General features: G+C 37.2%; 3 protein-coding genes and 1 pseudogene across 5 annotated transcripts; 2 read left to right on the plus strand and 2 right to left on the minus strand.

Annotated features, from left to right (window-relative positions):
- Positions 1-673: 673 nt before the first annotated feature.
- Positions 674-9,549, minus strand: LOC120016548 (SNARE-interacting protein KEULE-like). 3 transcript variants are annotated; one of them, XM_038869376.1, is made up of 21 exons: positions 9,290-9,548; positions 8,032-8,090; positions 7,723-7,804; positions 6,949-7,027; positions 6,705-6,764; positions 6,462-6,558; positions 6,289-6,321; positions 5,473-5,598; positions 5,206-5,394; positions 5,024-5,107; positions 4,850-4,948; positions 4,661-4,737; positions 4,200-4,296; positions 3,477-3,602; positions 3,268-3,363; positions 2,997-3,116; positions 2,824-2,901; positions 1,710-1,900; positions 1,377-1,467; positions 1,193-1,282; positions 674-1,107 (listed from the first exon to the last, which is right to left on the minus strand). In XM_038869376.1, exons 1-21 carry the CDS (start codon positions 9,360-9,362, stop codon positions 1,036-1,038), a joined length of 2,019 nt encoding a protein of 672 aa, XP_038725304.1. In that variant the 5' UTR covers positions 9,363-9,548; the 3' UTR covers positions 674-1,035. The 3 variants fall into 3 exon arrangements, with proteins under 3 accessions (XP_038725304.1, XP_038725306.1, XP_038725305.1); XM_038869377.1 differs by lacking the exons at positions 674-1,107; positions 1,193-1,282 and having other exon boundaries at positions 1,462-1,603; positions 9,290-9,549; XM_038869378.1 differs by lacking the exons at positions 6,462-6,558; positions 6,705-6,764; positions 7,723-7,804; positions 8,032-8,090; positions 9,290-9,548 and having other exon boundaries at positions 6,949-6,964.
- A 1,025-nt stretch (positions 9,550-10,574) lies between these two features.
- LOC120016549 (IRK-interacting protein-like) lies at positions 10,575-12,373 on the minus strand. Its single transcript, XM_038869379.1, has 2 exons — positions 12,070-12,373; positions 10,575-11,977 (listed from the first exon to the last, which is right to left on the minus strand). Exons 1-2 carry the CDS (start codon positions 12,145-12,147, stop codon positions 10,700-10,702), a joined length of 1,356 nt encoding a protein of 451 aa, XP_038725307.1. The 5' UTR covers positions 12,148-12,373; the 3' UTR covers positions 10,575-10,699.
- A 2,762-nt stretch (positions 12,374-15,135) lies between these two features.
- LOC120016550 lies at positions 15,136-19,557 on the plus strand (annotated as a pseudogene).
- A 415-nt stretch (positions 19,558-19,972) lies between these two features.
- LOC120017164 lies at positions 19,973-23,562 on the plus strand. The gene is made up of 7 exons (XM_038870282.1): positions 19,973-20,107; positions 21,489-21,908; positions 22,008-22,177; positions 22,253-22,333; positions 22,482-22,557; positions 22,652-22,744; positions 23,070-23,562. Exons 2-7 carry the CDS (start codon positions 21,509-21,511, stop codon positions 23,249-23,251), a joined length of 1,002 nt encoding a protein of 333 aa, XP_038726210.1. The 5' UTR covers positions 19,973-20,107; positions 21,489-21,508; the 3' UTR covers positions 23,252-23,562.
- The last annotated feature ends 111 nt before the right edge of the window (positions 23,563-23,673 follow it).

The following is a 23,673-nucleotide window of genomic DNA, read 5'->3' on the forward strand; positions in this document are numbered from 1 at the left end:
TATATGTCAATTTTTTTCCCTTTTTTTTGAAATCTTTTCATAGGCTATAATTACATAATTAATTCCATACATATTTGGAGCATGTGATAGTGTGTTTCGAGTCGGAGAATTTAAAATCAAACAATATAATATTATTTAGTTGCACCCATGGACCATGGTTTTGTTGCCGAACCACATTATACATATGTATGTGTGTGTGTCTGTGTGTGTATATATATATGATTATTCTAGATTAGGGTGGGCATCATCTTTGGATACCTATCATAGGTTACTGCCTTACATATGCAACTTATTTTTAGTCTAAATCACAGGTGGGAGTGGGACCATGTGTATTAGATGCAATTTTTATCACGTGTAGCACAAGGCCCGGCCCAACATATCTTGGCCCAATAGAAAACTAATATATGGTAGACCGAGAATTTCTCACTTTAGAAGATTGAACCCAATAAGAACCGGGCCAAAATTGTTACTGCGGCCCAATTGACTGACTATTGTTACTTTGTTAGTGACCAACTTGCAAGCCCATAGCTGTGAGAAGGCCCATGTACATGCATGTCGGCATAAAGAAACTGGCAGACTGCCACACGCAGCGTTTAAATTTCATGCTTTCTTCTGTTTCCAAAAAAGTGCAACAGCAAAAATGCAGGATTATTGGTTTAAAAATACAGAGAAATACAATTCAAAAAATTGGTTATAATTATTAAGCTTATTATAAACCATACTTAATCTGCTACGCTTACTCGATTGATGATGTATGAACCTTACTCTACAAAGTAATACCCGCAGCGCAGCACGGGTTCATTGCTAGTATAATACACAGCATGAATTGCTCCGTAGATCCAGTATTACAATACAACATAGAACTCAAAAGCAACGGCCTGAATAAAGCAAAGATGCTCAGATGGACTATGCCAGATGAGCGACCTACCAAGAAATATTAATTGGCACATTTACACATTAAAAAATGGATGTACTTTATCTGAGAATACAAATAGGATAGGAAGAGTGAGAACTTCCCGGCTAATCCCAAAACTTTTAGATCTCGATATCATCCAATGAGTTCATTTGCCATCCATTAAGTTCATCTGCCGTCAATAGCTTCAATTTCTGCATTTTAATCAAGAAAATAGTCAAAGCTTTTGGATGTTAGAATGCAAGGTTGGTAAGAGAAGTTGTGGAGAAGCCTTATTACCGTAATGAATTGCGGAGGATCATCGAGACTAGATGAGCCTAGAATTACTTCCCTATTAAGCTTAGACGTAAGTTTGTGACAAACCCTAAGCTGAAATAGAAAGAGAGGAAAGTGAGCAAGATTAGTAAGATCCACAAATGGCCATGGAAGGCTAACATCACAACTTGCATGTAACTTTCCATACCTCAGATCTAGTGGCTCCACCAACAATGAACACAAAAATACGTTTACCCATCTTCTTGAAATCACTGGATGTGTGTCTTAGTATTGAGTCACTACAGGGAAGCAGATGGGAGAAAACAAAAGTTACAACTTACAAATGCATGAGTCACAAATTCTGATATCCATGTGAACATGTGATATGATAGCCACTTGATAGGAGTAAAGTACATTTTAACCAGGTTACCACGCCTACGAAGTAAAGAGCGCTGTATTAACTGAGGATGTTAATGGTCATAACAGCAAGGCAGATTACTTAAACCAATGTGACTGTGTGCAATGCAAGAGTGACAAATACCTTGAATAACCATCATCAGAGTTTCGAGGTCGAGCCCATGTTGGTGTCCGTCTTGATCTCATTGAATGAGCCTCTGGTGCTTGGCGTACTGATGCAGGTTGTGATGTTCCATGAGCAGTTGGACTTGGGTCGTTTGTGTATGGATAATCCTCCTTTGATAACTCTCCCTTGCTAAGATTTTCAATGAGGTCCTAAAACGTGAGAAGCACTTGGGTCTGAATACAATTGGTGTTCAAGCTAATAAACTAGCAAACAATTAGCTACATTTCTATCAAAAATCAAAGATTACAGTGACAATATACTTCGGTCTCATAACTTAATGATAATGGCAATATCTGTGTGGCAAGTTTTGTTGAAAATCTATGAAATTGACTCGACACAATCTTCTTTAGCAGAAATCAAGAGTTAAATATTTTGTATCATCTTGTCAGCTACCTTTAACACACTAAATATTAAATTAGAAGACTTTCAAACTTATGAAATGATGTGTCGAATGGCAACTGTAAGATTCCAGATTTCCTTGCTGTTCCGAAAATATTACAACTAAATTTCACATACACGGAACATATATGGGACCTGAGAGTTAAAAGAAGTATCTTGTGGTCAACCTTTACAGAGGAGTGTGGATTTTTTCATTTGTCATTCAAATGTCTGGTCCAGATTTATCAATAATTAATTAGATATATTATCATAACCAAAGAAAAGAGTACCAGTTGGAATAGAAGTTACAATGCAGATAGCCATCCTTCTAACTTAGTGAAGCAAGAATCGAACTTTCCACCTCAATTATGCAAACACAATAATATAAATATAGCAAAAGAAATGATTTTTGAATTGGAAGCAATTATACATAAAACAAAGGCTATTTGGATGGAAAGATGAGCATTATTAGCGAGGCATATGCATGGAGCACCTAAACTGATAGAAAAAAATGTAGCGACTTTTAGACAAGCATGTAAATGCAAACGCACATGCAAAATAGCAAACACTCAAGCACATTCTAAAAACAGCTCAAAAACTTTTCAACAGCAAGTGTAATACAAACATGTCCACTCAAGAGTCAAATCAAAATAGCAGATTTCATTCCATTAGACGGCCCTAACTTTAGAAGTACCTCTATAATAGGATAAAAACGTGATAATTGCCACGTTTCTTCTTTGCCAGTGTGTTCTTTCCTAGTTGCATGCGTTTTCTGGCAGTTAAATAGAGAAAGAAAGAGAGTTGTTAGAAATACAAATTCATCAATCAGAGCATCGTTTCAACATACAATTATGCTTAGTTGCTTACTTTATGAATATCAAACTTCAGAGAGAAAGCTCCAGTGGAACTATTTTTGGTATCTGATGGCTGTCCAAGCAAGCTCATATTTTTTACCGCATTCATATCATCAGGTGGTAGTTTTGCTAACTGGAAGGAGTTCAAATAACATAGATTAAAAAATGGCATACAAATTATTGTTGAAATAACAACGCTAGAATTGATAAATTGACCACACAATTTGTGACTAACTAAGGGAAAGCTATTGCCAATAAGAAGGCGACAAAAGATGGAGCCCAACCTTCATCAAGTTGAGACCCTTTTCACCCTCAAACTTATCTGGGTAAATTGCTGCAAGTATCATCAACACGCGCAACTTATTTTCGCAAGTCACATCCTGCATATGAAAGGTACTCTTCACTATAAAGAAAAATAAAGAGAATTCGTGATACAACCATCTAAGTACAGAGAATTTGTGATCCACCCATCTAAAGCACTAGAGGGTCTTACTTCTTTTGAGGTAAAAAATTTAATAACATCTTTCATTCCCGCATCTCCAAAAACCAGGTCCTGCTCGATTTGCCCAATTTCTTGAAGCCCCAAGTCCCCGATAATTCTATTAATCTTTCCAGCAATCTGCATCCACAAGATCTAATCTATATCACAAGTCACAACAGACTTGAAAAATATCTTCTAGAGCGCTATTTCAATTTTAAAATGATAAAAAAAAATGACCAAAAGGTACATTGTATCATGACTTAAGCCAACATATCAAGTGCACAATTGAAGCGCAGTTAGCTTGGAGTCAAAGCAGCATCTTCAAGAGAAAAAGAGCATTCAGAGAGCATTGTGTATGTCAGAAGATCTAAATATAGAACCAGGCATAAGGCCTAATGCATGATGGTGAGCACAGGTAACGAAGTAGCATAAATCATAAAGGGAGGAACATCAAGAGTCGGATGTACCATTAACTGAGGTCAAGATGAGAAAACTCATCTAGGGTACAAGCAGAGGATTAATTGGGAAAGTGCACAAAGTCCATGAGGTAAGTTCCCACCAAAAAAAAAAGGAGCATGCATCACACAGTTGTTCACCAGGTTGCAGAACTAGTTCAAAATAATTGAAACAGCCTTTGTTTCTTGTTTTCCTTTTTCTCTTTCAGGAGGGAGAGGGGAATGAATCAGGTCATCTTGCATGATAAAAAATATAAAAAGGAATGAATAATAGACCAACCTCTACATGGAGGGAAAGCTTATCAATTTGTTCACTGTACTGTGGTAATGCTTGAACCATCTTCTGCAAGTCCCATGTGGATAGTTCACCACCATCTCTATAAAATGGGAGAGTTACAATCTAAGAAATAAAGATATGACCATGACTTAAATTCCAATAGTGCTAACATCACGTCCATCATTGGATATAAATAACAAGAGAATCTGATGTAAGAAAATCTGTCTGCTACTCAACAGAAACAAATACTAGAAAATAGAAATTCAATTCTCCGTGTCAATCCATAGAAACAAATACTACAAATTTTAGATATGGAAAGTTTTAAAACACGACATTGTGTGCTATGTAGTATGTATAATAATAAATCCGTAACAGCCCCAAGGAGAATGAGAGACAACTAAATGCATACACAAAGTGTTACAAGGGTGCAAGGTTCTCAGCAATTTCACAACAGAAATTCAAACCTTGAGCCATGCTGTATTTGGGCAGCTTTATTCTTTGCAATAAAGGTGGTCATCTTATCATGCAATCGTTCATAAGCCTGATGAGGTAGCCAAGGATTAAATGGCAGACGTTTGTCCTTAGCATATATAAAAAAACATATGTATGTGTTTAGCTACAGAAACCGTAATACGAATAGGCAGTAAACATACATCTGCTATATGAGCATGTCGAAGCTCAAGCCAGACTGGATCATGTTCCTCCAAAAGAACTTCTTGCTTCTCAGGTGGTCCACCTGCTTTACCAGGGACCTAAAGACCATAGTTCTTCAATAATTCCACAGCAAATTGTAGAGCATATTAAAAACTTCAACAAGTTATCCTCACCTCATGCACATATTTATTTCCTTCCATGTTCAGTAAATCACGGCACATGGCATCATAGGTCCACTCATGAATGATTGGAGCAATCTAGAAAAGCAAACAAGCAGGCCAATCATGAACATGAGAAACAATAAGGTGTGCAGTAAATATATCAATATTTATAGCCAACATTTCCATTTACAGACCTGATCAACAGATCTGTCGAGGATGAGTAGTTCGCATGTTTCTGTCTGAGGGAAGTTGGGAATTTTCTTATACTGCATTAAACAGTTCCAAACTCTTGCAGCAAGCTTAGTAGGTATCATATCACGGAAAGTTGTCATTGTCATGGGATCAAGGGACTTAGCAGCACGGTAGCGGACAGACGGAAATTCCTAGAAGTTACATAGAGAAATTCCTCAGAAAATAACAAACAAACATATTAAATTAGTTGTCAAAAAAATATGGCATACCCTTAATGAAGCAAAAACCGTGGCAATGCGTGTAGCCATCACATTCAAACATGCATCGCCTTTGCGAGGATTCTCCTCATCCCCATAAAGCTCTTCTAAAGCCCTATCATTATCAGTAACAAAACCCTGTATGGAGAAAATCAAAGTCGACAGAAACAATTAAAACAATGATACATCAAAAATGAAAACACATAAGCAGTAGATGATAGGGAAAATGTTAAAAAGATGGGAAAATGGAAGAACAGCAGAACAATTTGAAGTAAATGAGATGCACATTTCTCGCAGTAAAGACCACCAACATGCATTCAAAGCCTAAGAAAGTAGCAAATTCTACCATCCTCTAAACCACGTGGAAAAAATTCATAGCAGCAATAGACATTAATGTTTATACAGCAAGAAAAAAAAAGAAGCCTTATTAGTCATATCTTCACTACTCCACGAACTTCTACAATCATGTCAAGTAATCCAAAAATGATTTGTGTTTGCCACAAGCATTGATTATAAAAATGAGGCTCCATCTTTTCCAAAATGTGTTGGGTTCATTTTGTTTGGTCCCTATATATTGCTGGTTCGGTTTGGTTTTTTTTTTTCTACAAAAACTTCAGTATACAGCTCAGTTTCGGTTTTTGTACATAAAATTCGGCTAAAACCAAATGCTAACCCTATTTACTACGAATTTCCCAAATACAATTAATTATGTAAAAAAATTCACTACAAAATCATTAAATAACTTGAGACAGATCTGAATGTGAATTTCAAGAGTTCCAATCATACATATTTATATGTGCAATAAACTAGCGAAGGAGAACCAATTACCTGGCTGTCTGTAGCAAAATACTCCAAATTCATCTACATAACAAAAGAATAAAAAAAATTTAATTATCAATTAAAAAAATTCTCACATTCAAGGAGATGAAAAGACACAACCTGTTGAAAAATTAATGTTATTCAAAAAGGAAAAATAAAAAAGACAGAAAAAAATCTACAACCTCTCTCAATGAACCTATTCGAGGTAAAACACTTCCATCCTTCCTGATGTGAGCAACTAACTCTCTTGAAATCGGTGAACTAAAGAAAACAAATGCCCTTCATCCAACGAATGATCAAATCAATCAATCAATAGATAAATCAGAATGACTAGAGGTTACAACTTAAGTTTTAAGAGGTAGGTTCTAACTAAGTTAAAACCACATGAACAACACGCCAAATTAAGGGTACAAACTATCACATACTTCTTATATAAAGGTGACCTTCCAGACATGTCTGACATGTCTGACATGAACATGATAACGCTGCAAAGAAACGAATGATGGTAACTAATTATTAACATAAAATAATCATATATAAAACTAACAATAGAATGAAAAGACTAAAGTAAACAAAAGATAGATATTTCTCTCTCTCTCCCTCTCATGTTCTGTACTTGGAAACTCTAGTAAATTAAAAGATGCGAGTCAAATTAAGGAAATATAGTACTTCTCCTTTGATGGTTGGATGAAGTATATAGCATCCATCGAGGGCAATGGCTGCCTTCGTCTATAAATATCTTCTACCACTGCAAAATAAAAAAAAAATATATATATATATAAAGATACAGAACCAACAAGTCAAATTTAAAACCGAAATACGTTAAACCAAATATTTTTCATTGTCACATTAACAAAACCAAACGCCAGACTGCAATTAACCCAAACAAATTTCCCATCATTTCTGACCTCTTGTCAACCTATTTTAGAGGAACCAAATGACATTTTCAACAAGCTCCAGACAATAAGCAAGAAAGCGACAAAAATGTTTAGTCACAGCAAAAATATTTATCAACTATGTTCCCAAAAGCACCAAAATATTACAAAAAAATCCTCCAGGCAGGCGGGCCTAAGGGTATGTTTGGCATGTGTCTTATAGGCTTGTTTTTAGTATTGTGGACACATTAAAACATAAAAGTATGTTAGGTTATATGTACTAATAAATTTTCTCACAGAGTCCAAAAATTCTTTGTTGTTTTCAGAAAACCAGAATACAAAAAACACCTTTTATATCTTTTCTATGTTTTTGTTTTTAACAAAGAAAAACACCTTAACTATTCTTAGACAACCAAAATGAATTTCTATTTTCCTTTCCCTCAAAACTATTTCTAAATAAAAGTCCTGAAAAATGATTTTAGAAAGGAAAAAAAAAAAAACTACAACATAAAATTTCCATAGAATGTAAACTTGATTATTATCCATAGAATTGAAATTGGATTCTTACATGAAACTCCTTCCTGCGTGATGTCAGCCATCTTGCACGAGTAAGACATTATCTTAACAGTGAGTTTGTCCATGATAAGTACCTATGAGTAAGAAATTCAAAGAAACAATATCAAGTGAGTTTGTCCATGATAAGTACCTATGAGTACTACTTTGCATCCACCTACAAGTGAATATGATTCTTATTTATTCAAACCCTATTTTTCTTGTTTCCAAATTATCTGGATGCCCATATAAATAATAACCATAAATTCAAGAAAAATAGGGAATTGAAAAAACAATTGAGCATTCAACAGCTGCCACTAAATACCTTCCGGGTTGACTTTGAGTCCCCTGTTTTGGCAGACCGAAGCATTTCGTACAATAGTCCTGAAGTTACATTCATATTAAATAGGAAAATATATCAGTCCATTTATCCAGAAACTGCCAAAGAACATGGCCATGCCTAGGAAACAGAACATCATAATCTTACAGATCCATAGGATATAAATGGGCAACGTAAAATTGACATAAGATAAACTGGTTAAAGAATACACCTCCACCATTTCATGTCTTCTTTTTTCATCTATTCTGGATGTGGGCAACTGAGTAAACAGGACACAAAAAATATTTATTGCTAGACAAACCAGGTCTGCATCATTGTACTCACTCCATCATCTCATGTTATTAGGCCCATAAAGAGATTTTTTCGATGTCCCAAAATGTTTGCCTATCAATTTCAAGGTAAAAATTCCAACATGAATAAACAGGACAAAAAAATTATTTATTGCTAGACAAACCAGGTCTGCTTCATTGTACTCACTCCATCATCTCATGTTATTTGGTCCATAAAGAGATTTTTAGATGTCCCAAATTGTTTGCCTATCAATTTCAAGGTAAAAAAAATTCGAACATGAATTTCTGCAACCTCCCACCCCCCCCCCCCCCCCCAACAACACCCAGTTCAGAATTTTACACCGCTTTATAAGTGCAGTAAATGATGCCTTTTCAAACAATGCCCATTCTCAGCTTGGACAACGAAAACTACTGATTTACTTTATCATCTCATACATGACACCTAAGCCAAAAACATTAATAAAAAAAAAAAACAGACAGAGAGAAAGAGAGAGGTGATAAGGAACATTAGGGAATCGTTTCCTAACTTGTACAATCTAGCTTCTCTAAAGGAGGCTTCCATCAGTCAGTAACACCAGGCTTCTGTTGGTGGTACCTCATGGAACATTAGTTTCATCCGAGATGATGCGCATGACTGGACTAATACAATTCAGGAGTCAGTTTCTTGCACATTGAGATTACCTTAGTTACCTCACATGAGGTATGCAGCATTGCACAATTTCCTGATCTTCAGGACAAACAACCACAGAACCACTCCATCACTAGTATCCAAAACTAAAGCACAACTTCACACAAGTACACTTAAAAGCTTTAATTCTAAAGTTCCCACGGACTCGAATAAGATATAATGCGAGTCGCGGCTCTCAACATTGAAACACGAAAAGAAAAAAACAACAGAAAATCCTAATTAATTTGCAAAGAAAAAAACATGGAGTGAGAGAGAATCGACTCACTTTCACGGCTGATTTGTCTGAAATTTTTGTACTCGCCACCGTACGATGAGGAGTCAGAATCAGAGAAGGACATGGTGAATCTTGAAGAATAATCCCTCTACTGGCTATCTGATCGACGGCTCCAAATGCGAGTATCGGAGACCGATCACAGAAGAAAACCGCTGGGAAAGGAAAGTAGAGGAAAAAAAAAAGAAGATCAAACAGACGAACCGTTGCGCGAAAGAGAGAGAGAGAGAGAGAGAGAGAGAGAGGTGACTCTTTCCTGGGAAAATTTAAAAGTTAATTTACTTAATTGTGAATTAATTTCTAGAAATAAATATTTCTTTCTTGTGTTATTGTTTGGTGACGTGTTGACTATTGCTGGCCGGAAAGAATCAAACTTCGCGTTTCGTCCGAGAGAAGAAATAAGAAATTTATGCGAACTGGACCTGACTCTTGGGCGGGCCTCTCTTGGTCAAGTTCCGCGTCTGCTATGGCAGGTATATTTACTGTTATGCCCTTTGTTTCGTTCCATGATTCCTTCTATTCTGTTTGTTTGTTTGTTATTTTAAATTGGAATTCTTCCGATTTGATTCACCCACCATTTGAATCTCAAAATGCCATTGGTTTATTGTTGTCAATCGATGCTATTGATTCTGTTGTGTGTGAAAGATCACTGAAGATTTTGATAAACGTCAAGGCATCCCAGCTCATGACACCATTTGGATGGTCAAGGTCAATATGGCAAGATACAGGGAAGGTTCCGATAAATGTCATGTTTAAGGCCTTAAATCATCCCAGCTCACACCAAACCGTTGGGATGGTCAAGCTGCAAGACTCAGAGGGGGCCGGGACCGCACTTGACAGTGTGAATTTGACCACACAGGCAATGATTTACCAAAAGTTGGAAAGTGACTAGGTGGAATATTCAACTACAAGTCTACAATATCAATTAACTGGAACGGTCTTTAGGTGACACAATGGTGAATGAGGGAGATACCATGTTACCATGGCAAGAAGAACAAAGCACGGAAGGGAGACAATGCAGCTGCGTATTTGAACAGGTATTGACAAAAAACAGAGACTGGGTTATTGATCACCACAGATCGATGTAGGAAATCCAAATATGAAAGCATCTCACATGTGACCTCTCCTCTGATGTCCTTTTCATTCCCTAATTCTATCCTAAAAGTTTGGACAGCTTTGGCCCCACAAAAACCCAATCTTGCTCTTAATTATAGAATCCCAATCTCCAAGCATACCAATGACAGAAGATGATAAAGATTAAGAACAATACAGAACAAACAAGATAATGCCAAATGCCAATTATTTATTTTTCATGCAAAAAAAGCCTCAATCCCAACATTCCTGACCATTTCCATCAGAACACTTGATTAACAAACACTATAGCATAAAATAGTCAAACCCTAACTAAGGTGATGGGGTTAGACCCTGATTATGGTACCTGCAAAGCACCTTGCACTTGACCACATTGCTGTAGACATAGAAACCAGGTGCAACCATGATTCGGACGGTGATCGGAACCAACTTATTGGCTCGGTCGCCACCCATGTCCTCCATGTAACCCGAATCAAAGCTGACATCTTTATCCACCCTAAAGATAGGCAAGCTTGGATGCACTGAGTTAGCCAAAAGGTGTACCAACCACACGCTTTTTGAGGCACCAAAGAAGGCCTGCAACAATGGCTCTGGCCACGCCCTGTTCCACTCCAACATCGCCACAATCTCATTCATTTTCCTGTCACAAAACCTGCTAAATTCCTCACTGAAATGCCTTGTTCCCTTGCTTAACACCTCCTCCCAGGTTAATTTTTTCAAGACATTAAACGAATCGTAGTTCGCTTCACATCTATCAATTGGGTTCAGGATTTGATTTGTTGAGTTCTTTTGGTACCCGATTGACTCGAAATCTTCGAAGAAACAATAGTTCAACAGAGCCTCTAAATAGAATAGAACACTCTTGGGGTTCTTGGAGATTGAAATCTTGATTCCATAAGGTTGTAGAAGCGTAGATATTCTTTCATAAACTTTGGTTCCTACGTGCCTCGCTTGCAAAGTTAGTGACCGACTTAACAAGCGAACAGAGGACCTAGCGTCAGAAACAGAGACCAGAAACTGCTCTATTGCTTTATCACCTATCACGCTGTGTTGATAAACATGCGGTGAATTCCCAGTGCATTTGTCAAATCCAGACTTCAGATTGTGACAGTAGATTTCAAGTTTGTTCAATTTCTTCTCTGATTCAGCCATGGAGTACTTTAACCTGGAAGCTTCGAGAACAGCCTCTTCTCTCTTTCTTGTTGCTTGAATCAACTTATGTGACAGCTCAGCCACCGCAATCTTCCATTGCTCCTCCCTTGAATCAGCCGACTTGGGGCTCTTTCTTGTCAAAGATGAGAAGATTGACTTGAAAATTGTGTTGGGACTAACGATTGGGAATGAGTGTTTGTTTACGCCGCCGTTGTTGTCCAACGGAACCACCGAAATCTTCTCTCGCGAGTGTGGCCGGCATTTGTTGCACATGACCGACCCATCTTCTTCACATTTTTTCTTGGCTTTTACTTCCTTTTCATGAAGTGGTGTTGGATGGTACGTAAGACTGGGAGATTTTCCGATACGACCAGTACTTGGCCTGGATTGCGATTTCGTTTCACTAAGCTCGTCTTCTTCTCTTTCACATTCTTGAATCTACACAGAAATAATAACACAAAAGAAAAGATTTTTACTTACATGAACATAAATCTTTTTCCTCGGGAAATAACCAAGATGGGGATACTTACCGGGGTGCAGAGAGAGGATGGGGGATGGAGTGAAGAAGGGGATCTGGAGGAAGCAGAGGAGGACGACGGAGGCTTCATGTCTTGTTTCAGAGCTCCATTCTTGGCTTCATTTTTTCTACACTTTTTGAACAAACTTTGTTTGCGTTGAGGGTTTTATCACATACTAGGATAGCCGTATATGTGGCTGTCTGTTTTGTATTGTAATATCTTTTGCGTTGTCCTTCATTTTCTAGGGCTGCTGCTTCATCGTCGTCTTGTAATAATGGCCGTGAACCAGGGGATAGATGTGAGAAGTCCCATTTTTTTGACAGAGGCAATAGTGTACTGCACGGTATATATTTTAATGCATCCCCGGGTTACAAAGATATTATTTTCAATAAAAATCGAATTCATAATTTTCCAAGTCAATATAGGTTGATCCCGAATAAATTTACCAACTAACCGATCATCAAAGTGTTTTAGCAACTGAAATTCTCTACACTTATTACAACGTTCATATTAGAAGCACAAAAATTTTGTCTTATTTGTAGGGTTTTTAATTTAATCAACTAACTATTGTCCATTCATTTATGACGGAATGGGACATCTCCAATTGTTTCGAGTGCCAGCTTAACGTTACTGATTGGGGGCAAAATGCCCTACCATCTGCTTTAAATTGTGGTACTAATTACAGGATACCAAGTAGGAATTATTACTTGGATAGGTTAATTAAATTGAATGGTTGATATTTCATATTCTCTTAACATGATCAATCCTAATCAAACCCTTCAATTAAGTAATTGCAGATTTCAGCTGGACATTCTTTAAGATCTGCTACTACATACCAGATGCCTTATATTATTAATTGCAGTCCATCAGAAATAAATTGGCCTCTTTTCTTTTCAACTTTTATTATTATTTTTTATATATTGGTTTTCTTTTTTTGTTATTGATATTTGAAGATTTATCTTGAATGAATATGAAAAACAATAATAGTGACGATGCAAATGTGAGAACCAAGCACAAAACATCAAAGAACAGAGCAGCAAGTTGTAAAATATGACTATATGTATATAACTTTATACCAGTGACACTAGCTAGTGGAAACACACAGAGCCGCACAGGAAAAAGGTCTCTTTAGACCTTGACCTATACACAACTCGCAGTTAATGTAGAGGTGGAAGAGTAGCAGGAGTATTAATGCATTGGTGTGTCATGTGTGGCTGTGTGCGGTAGCTTATCAATAGTTTCGAGCTTGTTTTGTTGTATATACATACCCTCGTAGACACCAATAATATTATTCACTTTTGGATTGTCTGGTTTTCGTGAATACATCGGACCAGCACGGTTTTATTTTTCCTTAGGCCCAAATAAGTGGGCTAGGCCCAACTCATTTAAGCCTAAAAAAATGTTCCCGCACTTGTGGGTTGAGTTATATCAAACCCAACAAGTGGAGTTGAGGTTATGTCCAACTGGATCGAATTACTCCGATACCATATTATAAATCCACACCCCCATACACACCAATAATATTGTCCAGTTTCCATGAATACATCGGGCTCACGCGACTTTGTTTATTCGTAGGCCCAAATAAATGAGCTAAGCTCAACTCCTTGAAACCTAAGAAAATGTCTTGTTAGTGGTTAAAGAATGTGCTTATCTTTATAAATAAGACATTAATCTCACATCTTATCGATGTGGGAAACATATTTCATCATTCAACGCATTTAAGGAGGTTCACTTTAGTGCCATGAAAATCAATGCGTTCACTTCTTCATTGCTACCTTGAACCTTCTCATAAGTATGCATTTTTTCTACCTCCAAATTATGACTGTATATATATAATATATGTTTGTGCTAATGGTGCCAAAATCACTGTTAGAATTTCTAGTTCATACACATCAAAAATATTATCCGTTTTGAGTTGATCGATTCCCTTTGATACATATCGAGTTTAGGACTACTAAAAAATCGCCAAAACCGAATTGATTGGTCGGGTGACATGGATTGGAAGTTAAAATGGAGAATTTTTTGTTGAGGGTTTATGGCATTGGAAATGCTTCTCAAGTCTTCTAGCCAATGAAAGGCTTGAAAGCAGCTGAAATAGCAGACTGTAGACTCAAAGACAGCCAAATGGCCCAAATTTATGACAATGTTGATTTGTTCTGTGGAAGGCTTATCAACATTTATGACATATATCGACTAATCTCAAACCCTCACCAACTCATATTTAATTCTATGTATATATGTACGTGTCCTTTACAAATGTTTGCTTGGGATCACGTGTACGTGTCCCCCCATCTGCCTGGGTGTACAAAACCCATTTAAAATCCGATTCAACCCACACACCCGACCCAACCCGCAAAACCCGACCCCAACCCGTGTCAACGATGGTCAAATATGAGTCACATATATTTAACCCATACTTAAAATAACTCGACCTCATTTAGGATTAAATGACATAGTTTGTATTTATATAAATATACTAGTATTGCATGTTATAACTAAGACCTATCCACATTAGTCACAACCCTTAACTATTAAATGTAATATGAATTTTTTTTTAATGTTAACCCTTAATTCATTAACTTAAATTAATTATTTAGTCTATGGATTCAAACCCAACCCAACTCAAATATTAAAACCCAACCCAACTCATATGTTAAAACTTGACCCAACTCAACCTAAAATGAGGTTGGTATAGGGTTGAAGGAATCCTCACCCGAACCTATGCGGGTCGGATGAAATCTTTCTCCAAACCTGATCCAACCCACCTATGTGCACCCCTACTTCTTCGGTTCACTCGCATCCAACACCCACCAAGGCTGATGTCTTTCCTTTTTTTCATTGTAAGGTAAATGCTTCTCTCTTCCCCCTTTTTTTTAAGACAAGCTTTTGAAGATGAAAGAATTAATCAAACTTAACCATTGACCTCGTGGTCAAATTGGGCCCAACAAAGAGGCCCAATATGCAGAGCAAAGGATGGCATGGCCCAAAATGAATTGTCGGTATTAGAATTTCATGGGAACCGTGGGAGAGAGGTCCAAAATTGTCAGACGCCGCAAAAATGACGTCGTTTCGAATTGTCCTTGCCTCCTTTTGGACCTTGATAATACGGCGTCTTTGAATTCATCTGCCAATTGCTTGTTTTCAAGTTCTACATACAGAAACGGCTTCAGCGCAAACGAAGGGGATCGAAATTTGTCAATGAATTCAAAATGAACAAATCATCGGGAGGTGTAATGGCGTGGAACGTGTTCAAGTTCTGCACGCCACTGCGTGCCCTAGGTTCTTTCATGATCTTAGTGGTACTTGCAATCATCGGCGTCACCTACTACTCCGTTGTCATTGTCAATTACGGTCCCGCTCTTTTTCACGGCGGCCGTGATACCGTCGTATCTCTTGCGGTCCTGCTCTTGTTTCATTTTCTGGTATGGATTTTATGCTGTATTGTTTGGATTTTAACGATGATCAAATAATTCAGCTTAATTTCATTTTTTCTATGCGCAAGTAACAAAGTGGGAAAAAGTCTATTAACAGACTGATTTCAGTTCTTTCGGTGTCGATGGCAAGATGACAATTTCGAATGCAGTGATTTAAGTTTGATGGAAGTTGTAATAGTTCTCCGTTCATAAAAGATAATAAAAGGGAAACACAGTCATGTTATATAATCTAAGTAAAAGTTTTGTATGCACTTCAGCACATGCTTTTAGTTGCACTCTGTTGTTTGTCTCTTATGCCATACTTGTTATTTCTGTTAATTAACTGTATTGCTATAGAAAGTAAGAGAATTTTATGGAGAGACAATAATAATACTAGAGCATCTCTCTGGTATGCCGAGGGGGGGGGGGGGGGGGGTCACTTTGTGATGGCCTCAAGTTCCATGTTTAGAACTGCTGTAATTTATTAAGGGATTCTGCTTTGATTATGGTGTCTGTTAGGTTTTCATACTAGGGAAAATTTAAACTACATTGACCAGAATGATTGGATACATTATAGGGATATTGGATAAGAAATGTATTCATATATCATTTTTGGCATCAACCATAGACCAAGTGTGCTTAGTAACCTCAAAAGCACTACTTGCTAATACTACTGTTAGTTGATTTGGTTGTAGTTGGCTATGCTGTTATGGAGCTATTTCTCAGTTGTCCTGACTGATCCTGGTGGTGTTCCCCGGAATTGGATGCCGCTAATAGATGAGGAGAGAGGTGACACCGATCCATTGGTGAGTGCACAAGATGGGCTCCTTGGCATAGATTCAAACCAGTTTTCTTTGCCTGGTGATGCTGCAAATCAGAAAATAAGGTTATGTCGGAAGTGCAACCAATTTAAGCCACCTCGCTGCCATCACTGCTCTGTTTGTGAGTTCTCTGCATTATGTTCTTTCTGGAGGTTTTATTCTTACTAGATGAAGTGATTTTGCAAGGAGGGACCCTTTTTTTAATTGACTCCAGGTGGAAGATGTATATTGAAAATGGACCATCACTGCGTTTGGGTTGTCAATTGTGTGGGGGCCTTGAATTACAAACATTTCCTTCTTTTCTTGGTATGTTAATCCATTTGCTTGCAGGTTTGAGTATCTGAGCCTATGTTTATTTCATACAAAGTTTGTTATAAGCATTGTGATGCTCATGGAGATGGATAATTCCACTCTCAGCTGTTGAGCTGACCCATTAATTTCTGTTGTTTATGTATCTACAGTTTTTGCTATTTAATATTGCCGTTGGTATTCTGATAAATTTCTCAAGCATCAATAGCACATTATCATCTACCTTTGTTATTGCCCATTCAGTGTGTACATTCTAGGTTTAGGACATGCCCAAATTTAAAACGATTATGTGATCTAACATTTACATAGAGGAAAAAGTAGTTCAGGCACTGGAGAAATGGGGAAACTGAAGAAATGCTCACCCTCACTCGCTTTCTTGTTTCTTCTAAATTCTAATCCATTGATCTTTGGATGCTCACATTAGTGTTATTACATTCTTTGCAGCCAGATAAGACATGCTTTGATACTTGTCTTTAAAGGTTATACTAGGACATACACTTATTTGGAGCTATTACCTTAAACATAAAATCGTGTCTAATATCGTCCAAACACTCCATTTAGGTACCGACTTGTGACTTCCAGTAAGATATGCACCATTTCTTCTTCTTTTTTTCCTTTCATTTGTGTGTTCTATAGGAAGTTTTATATATGTACATCCAGAGAGGGTTTATCTTCTCATAATTTTATTTCCTTTTCTGATATTCAAATAGCAGATTTCTTTTGCTCATCGAAAGATATACATGGTTGTTATGCTTGATGTGTATAGTTCTTATGCATGAGTTTATTTTTCTTTTTGTAGATAGAAAGCTAGCAATAAAATAGCCTGTCTTGGTGGTATCTATTGAAAAATAAAGGAAGGGGGTGTTTACTGATGGTGTTATTGTTTCCTGCTTGCTGATGCAGTTTTACACGTTTCTCGAGACAACTCTTGTTACTCTATCATTGTTATCGGTTTTTATAGCATTTTTTTAGCGATGGTGAGATACCTGGAACAGCTGGAACTCTTGCAGCCACTTTCATCTCATTTGGTAAGCAGTACAAGCTCTTTTACCCTCTTCATCTGATGTCAGTATCCTTTTCATTACCATAATATTATCCTTCTATCCCTCCAGTGCTGAATTTATCATTTGCATTGAGTTTATTGGGCTTTCTTATTGTGCACATGATGCTAGTGGTGTCAAATACCACTACTATTGAGGTAATGCCTTTCTCCATCTATTATACTCCTATTTCCTATGTATTTCACAAAGTCTTTTATCTGGTATGTGTGTCTCATAAACATTGCTCAACTTATTTTTTGTTGCTTTCAGGCATATGAGAAGAAAACAACTTCGAAATGGTATTATGACCTTGGTTGGAAGAAAAACTTTGAACAGGTTGCTTTGATTTTTTTTTTCTTTTTGTATACTTAGTTTACTCGACTGAGCTTGTATTTCAAGGGTTGCCATTATTATGTGTTGCCTCGATCTGTTGCTTTTGAACTGCCTTGGTTTAAATTATTGGAAAAATGGTGCTATGAAATTTGAAGAGAATCTATGGAACAAAGTGCTGGATGCTGCTGGAGCAGAACATGCCTCGATTAATATTTGCTGACTTATTTAGTTGCTGGTTATACCATTGTACTTGATGAGAAATTATAGTTCAGTTTAGTCATGTTTGTTCATCTTTTCTTCCTATAGCAAAGTAGGGCCAAGGCTAAGACAATGCATAGTAGATTAACTCTTTAGAACTTTGTGATGTTACATTTTCACTCATCATTTTCAATAAGACTGTATCGGGTTTGTGGCATTCTCAACAAGAGTTTTACGAAATGATAAAATTCATTTTGAAAAGGTTTTCTACTCAAGAATAGCTGCAGAGTGATTCCTTGTTGATGTGAGCAGGTGCTGCTTTGGTGGTTCGTCAAAATCCCATTCCATTGTGCTGAATACTTATTGCACCTCTTTTCCTCCAAACTTCAAATGTTCTTTCTATCTGTTGCAGCTGCTATGCTGTAATAGATAGATAAGCCTTGGATTCTAGAAACTTACATATATTGCAATGCTATACTGAATCACTGATAACTGACTTTGGCATAGCGGGAGCATTCCTTTTACCAGTAATAGTGGCTTCAAGCTATTACTGGAATGCTGTAGTTAATTTTTTGCAACAATAGATCAGTAAATATGTAAATAAAGAATTGCAACCATACTTTATTCAAACCAGGCCTTTTTCTGAGGTGGATGGAACGTTTTTTAGTACTTCTGATGTCGTCGTCTTTATCATTTCAAATTTTAGGTTATCTTTTGCTCTTGGAATTTCATGATTGGCTTCCTAAAGGGATATTTTCCTCAAAAGCCAGTGTTTCTATTTTAAACAATTTTGGCTTCTTGCTCGGGGAGTAAGCGTGGAGAGATTTTTCCTTTGTTGTGCACTCTTATCTGGGTACTATAGTTTATTTTGAGGATTTGCATTTACACAAATTGTTCATGGAAATTCACCATTGGTCATGACTGAACTTTTTATTCCGTTTTACTCTTCTACACCAGGTTTTTGGAAGAGAGAAAAGATACTGGTTAATCCCATCATATTCAGAAGATGATTTGCAACAGATGCCAGCACTTAGAGGTTTTGAATATCCAACAAGGCCCGACTTGGATGAGCTTCAGCAACTCTAAAATTCTGGTTTATATGATTTTAGGGTTTAGGACCGACTTGGATGAGCTCCAGCAGCCCTATACCCTAAACCAGCTCTAAATGCAGATGGCACAAGTGCCAGAATTACCCCATGGAGTCCATGTCTGTCAAAAAATGGACCACTTTGAACAACCATGGGATGGGTTCACCTGGCTTCCATGTATGCACAAACAAAACAGCTTGATTTCATATTAGGAAAATATATTTGTTTATGACTAACAGGTGATTAACATGCTGAACCACGAGATAAATTAGTCATAAGTCATAAGAGTGGATATTGACTATTGAGTCTACAACAAGGCCGTGAGGAGCAAGGGAAACTGATCTCGGCTGGATTTTTTTTTGAAGTATTGCTGCATTGAAATTGAACTTTAAGCAGACATGTGTCTAACTGAGTTAATTGTCAAGTGAGTCATGTCTCTTTCCTAGATTGACTCTTGTAAATTATCCAATTTAAATGATTTTCATTCTCAAGGAGTTTAAAAGCATATCTACCTATTTAAGAAATGTATTTTATCAAAAGTCACAACTATATTCAACCGGTCATAAATTTATGAAATGAAAAAAAATTCATAATCAATAATGATATAATTTTTTTCCCATCTACAACGTTTTTGTTTTTAATTTTTAAGAATTTCTTGCCTTAAAAAAATGACAATATTATTGTATTTCTCTACCAATCATATTTGGCAAAATGTCCCCGACACGTCGTGCGAGCAATAGAAATTATTCACGCCTGTGTTAACTTCCCCTCCTACAGAGGCAAACACAAGGCAGCCTGAAGAGCACCATTTTTTTTTCAGTCAAGCGATCGTTTTTGTGCGCTACTAGGTTTACTTTTTCTTCTCTTGAATATTTGTTCTAGTTTCCTTCAATTCAACAGTCTCTTGTTAGCTGAGGTATTCTGTCTCTCATGTTCGCTATGTTGAGAAATAGTTGTCTGATAAAATATCCTAGTTCGATAGATGAATTCTTTTTTTGTTGTTCGTTTGATATTCTGTGAATGAATTGTGGAATCCGCATGTTCTGCTTGAGATCCGTGTGTTAATCCCCTGATCGGAGGTTATATGGTATTGCAATTTAGCAACCTGGTAAACCTAAATTTTTTCTAGGTTAACTCTTATCTTGAACATATTGTTTCGTTGTTTCTGTTGCTAATTTTCTTATGCTTAGTTGATGCAAATATATGTGCGTTAAACTGTCCCCTTTATGGTGCCCTAGAATCAGACTTGGCCTTGGTTATGTATTTAAGTATGCTTTGTTGGCAGGGGTCAGAAGTGGGTAGACTGAATGGATTTTTCTGTAATTGATTTTTTTTGGTTTGGCTGGAAGGAAAATGTGGGAATACAAGAGGAAGAAATCATAATTTGGTTTGATCATTTTATTTGAGAGTGGTTGGATAGTTTGCCAAAGAATTTTGGGATTAGGTTATTTGTGTATGTATCTGAAGATTGTGTCTATAAAATATGTTTTAGGAGGAAAAAATAGTTTTTATTTTAAATTTTATATAATACTTGTTTTGCTTGTAACATGCTTGGGGATTTGCTAGTTTCTCCTTTACATTTACTTTCTGGCTGTTTTGATCTTGCACTCAGGGGGTTAGTTTTAAGATCCAGATTATTGGATTCGATGTGTTGTTTTTTTAAATGCTCGTTTTGTTGCCTTTTTTTTTTTAACTACGACATGATCTTTGGGTCGTTTTTCTGTCAACAACTTGAACAATGCCCCATTGTTGACTCTTTAAAAGTGGTGTAGCCATGCTGGTAATTTGAATTGTTTCTATTGCATTTAATCCATGGACCCCCATTCAACAATTTAATCCATGTGTTAATCCATGTGGCATGTGGACACTTTTTTTTGTTTGTTGCGAAAGTAGTATTATTCTGTGGGAAAGAAGAGTTTTGGGATTGGGGCGTTCAAGTTATTGTGATTATGTGGGATTTTCAAGTTAGTCCTTATTCTGAGTATTGGAGTGTCGTGTTTTAATTTTATAATGGGATGAATAACTATTCAGAGGCTACATCTTACTTTTATGGACTGAGACCATTGTCTCTCTTTCTTGAGGCACTATGTTTTTTTCTTTCTTACTTTGTGAATACATTTCGATTCAAAGAATAAAAAATACTGCTGCTTTGGAATCTGTAGCATTATTGAGCTAGGAAAGCTGATCATATGCTGAAGATGATGTTAGTTCTTTCTTTTTGTTTCTCAGGGAGCATAATTCTCTGAAAAATGCAAGGAGGGAATGGTGGCAGAGATCCATTCTCTGGTTTTGGTGGCCCTTTTGCTGGTCTTGGGGGCTTTGGAAGCTTTGGGAGTCAGAGAAGTTTGATGTCTAGTTTCTTTGGAGGAAGGGACCCATTTGATGACCCTTTCTTTTCACGCCCTTTTGGAGGCATGCTTGAGTCGAACTTCTTTGGTTCCGGTGGAAGTCCATTTCCTTTTATGCAACCGCCTGCATTTCTTGAGCATCAAGCTGCTGAGCCCATGACATCAAGGGGGCCAATCATTGAAGAAATCAATTCAGATGGTGAAAAAGAAGAGGCGGACAATAAGAAAAAAGAGAAGCCTAGGAAGCATGCTAGGTCAAGCAATGAGCCTTTTGTCGAGGTCCCAGATGATGAAGCTGAAGGTGGGGTTTTTTTTTCCTTTTCTATATCTATGTATTTTATGTATATTGTTGTTTTCAGCTGACTAAAAAACTTGGTTACCCACCCTCATAAATTTGCAGGAAGAAGAAACAGGCATATGCAATTGAGTAATGATTTCAACAGAATAAGTAGTACTGAATCACAGCCTCAAGTTCGCAGCTTCACCTTTCAGAGCTCTACTGTCACTTATGGTGGTGTTGATGGGGCTTATCAGTCTTCATCCAAAATGAGGAGGACTGGGAGTGATGGGGTAAGTAAAACTGAAGGTTGCTGTCAATTATTTGTGCTTGATTTGGTCGCTTATGCGTTACTTGTGATGGATTAGGTGACATTTGAAGAAAGCAAAGAAGCTGATAGTGCTACACGGCAAGCATCTCACAGGCTTTCTAGGGGACTTCACAACAAGGTATATGTGGAATGATACTAGTGTGTTGGAGTCCTCGTGAGGACTTCTTATGTATTTTACTTGTTTTGAAACCTCAAAGCCACCTTCTGAATTCTTGTTTTTGTTTAAAGTGACAATGGTGTCTTAGTTCTAATTACTGAAATTGTAGGGCCATACTGTTATGAGGAAGCTTAAATCTGATGGTAGAGTGGACACAATGCAGACTTTGCACAATCTCAATGAAGGTATTAGCCATTATATGAATTTTCACTGCAGTATGATATGTTGAATGTGTTTGAATTTGCAAGGATTGATAATTCTGTATTGGTGAGTTCTCAGGTGAGGTTGCTGGTTTTGAAGAAGCTTGGGAGGGAAATGCTAGGAAGCATCTGCCTGGCTGGATGGCGAATGCTGGTTCTCATGATACTGCTGGTAAATATCTTTTGTCACTATTCTGTGATGTGTTTTTTCCTCTCCTATCTAGTGATGGTTAGTGGTTACCCTTTAACAGCTACTGTTGGATTCACATGTAATGATATATGTCTATAGGATGCATTATGTTGTGTTTCATGATTTTATTTGGAATGTTAGTCCACATGGGCTTACATATGTTTGTAATGGTTAATTTGTCAGTTGGGGTTGGATGATGTGGAAACTCTTACATGTGTGTGGCTATTGCAAAGCATTTTTCGCTCTGTACAAGAGCAAGCATGTGCCTAGATGGTCTGACATTTCTGCTTTCTATTTTGTGTTTTAGGAGTTAGCGGGCTGGGAAGCCAGGGTGGTCGGGCTCTTCCTTCCATGGAGCGGTCAGGAAATATGATTACATATGATAGGAACATTGCCGGATCCTCTCACTCGGAGCATTTAGGAAAGACAAATTACAATCAAGGTAGTAGAGACAACAGTGGTAATCCTCGGGGAAGGAGGAAACATTGAGTCGAGAGGTTCTGAAGAATAGCACACAGTGTTTGTGAATCAATCATTTTGTACTTGCTATGCGAGATGAGATGGTGGTTTAATGCAGTGGTCAATACTCAATAGGGCTGCTTGCTATCATGTATGATTGTTGTATATCGGATAATAAGTTCCCTTTGAGCATGGTATGCAACTAGACGTTATTGAATATGATGTTATACTCTGTTATGCTTTTAACCCTGGTCGCTCTCCTGAATCTTCTTAAGTTTTGGGTTGGATTGCCAGAAGCTACTGAAATATTCTTATCAGAAAGCATTGCCAGCATTCTTCTCGATTTATTTGTTCAAATGTCGATTTATGAAAATGCAATGGGAATTTGCTGCTCTTGTTGCACTGATGGCCTAGTAGTGTTAAATGATGCAGCATTTTGTCTATTTCTCATC

Source organism: Tripterygium wilfordii, chromosome 15 (genome assembly GCF_013401445.1).
Source record: "Tripterygium wilfordii isolate XIE 37 chromosome 15, ASM1340144v1, whole genome shotgun sequence".
In the NCBI taxonomy this organism is placed as follows: domain Eukaryota; kingdom Viridiplantae; phylum Streptophyta; class Magnoliopsida; order Celastrales; family Celastraceae; genus Tripterygium; species Tripterygium wilfordii.

Coding starts and splice junctions, on each gene's coding strand:
- LOC120016548 (XM_038869376.1), bottom strand. CDS start 9,362: ATGTCCTTCTCTGATTCTGACTCCTCATCGTACGGTGGCGAGTACAAA. Junction 6,765..6,948: donor ATCCAACCATCAAAGGAGAA/GTACTATATTTC, acceptor GTTTCTTTGCAG/CGTTATCATGTTCATGTCAG. Junction 3,364..3,476: donor AATTTTTTACCTCAAAAGAA/GTAAGACCCTCT, acceptor TTTCATATGCAG/GATGTGACTTGCGAAAATAA.
- LOC120017164 (XM_038870282.1), top strand. CDS start 21,509: ATGCAAGGAGGGAATGGTGGCAGAGATCCATTCTCTGGTTTTGGTGGC. Junction 21,909..22,007: donor CCCAGATGATGAAGCTGAAG/GTGGGGTTTTTT, acceptor ATAAATTTGCAG/GAAGAAGAAACAGGCATATG. Junction 22,745..23,069: donor TGGTTCTCATGATACTGCTG/GTAAATATCTTT, acceptor TTTGTGTTTTAG/GAGTTAGCGGGCTGGGAAGC.
- LOC120016549 (XM_038869379.1), bottom strand. CDS start 12,147: ATGAAGCCTCCGTCGTCCTCCTCTGCTTCCTCCAGATCCCCTTCTTCA. Junction 11,978..12,069: donor CATCCTCTCTCTGCACCCCG/GTAAGTATCCCC, acceptor ATTTCTGTGTAG/ATTCAAGAATGTGAAAGAGA.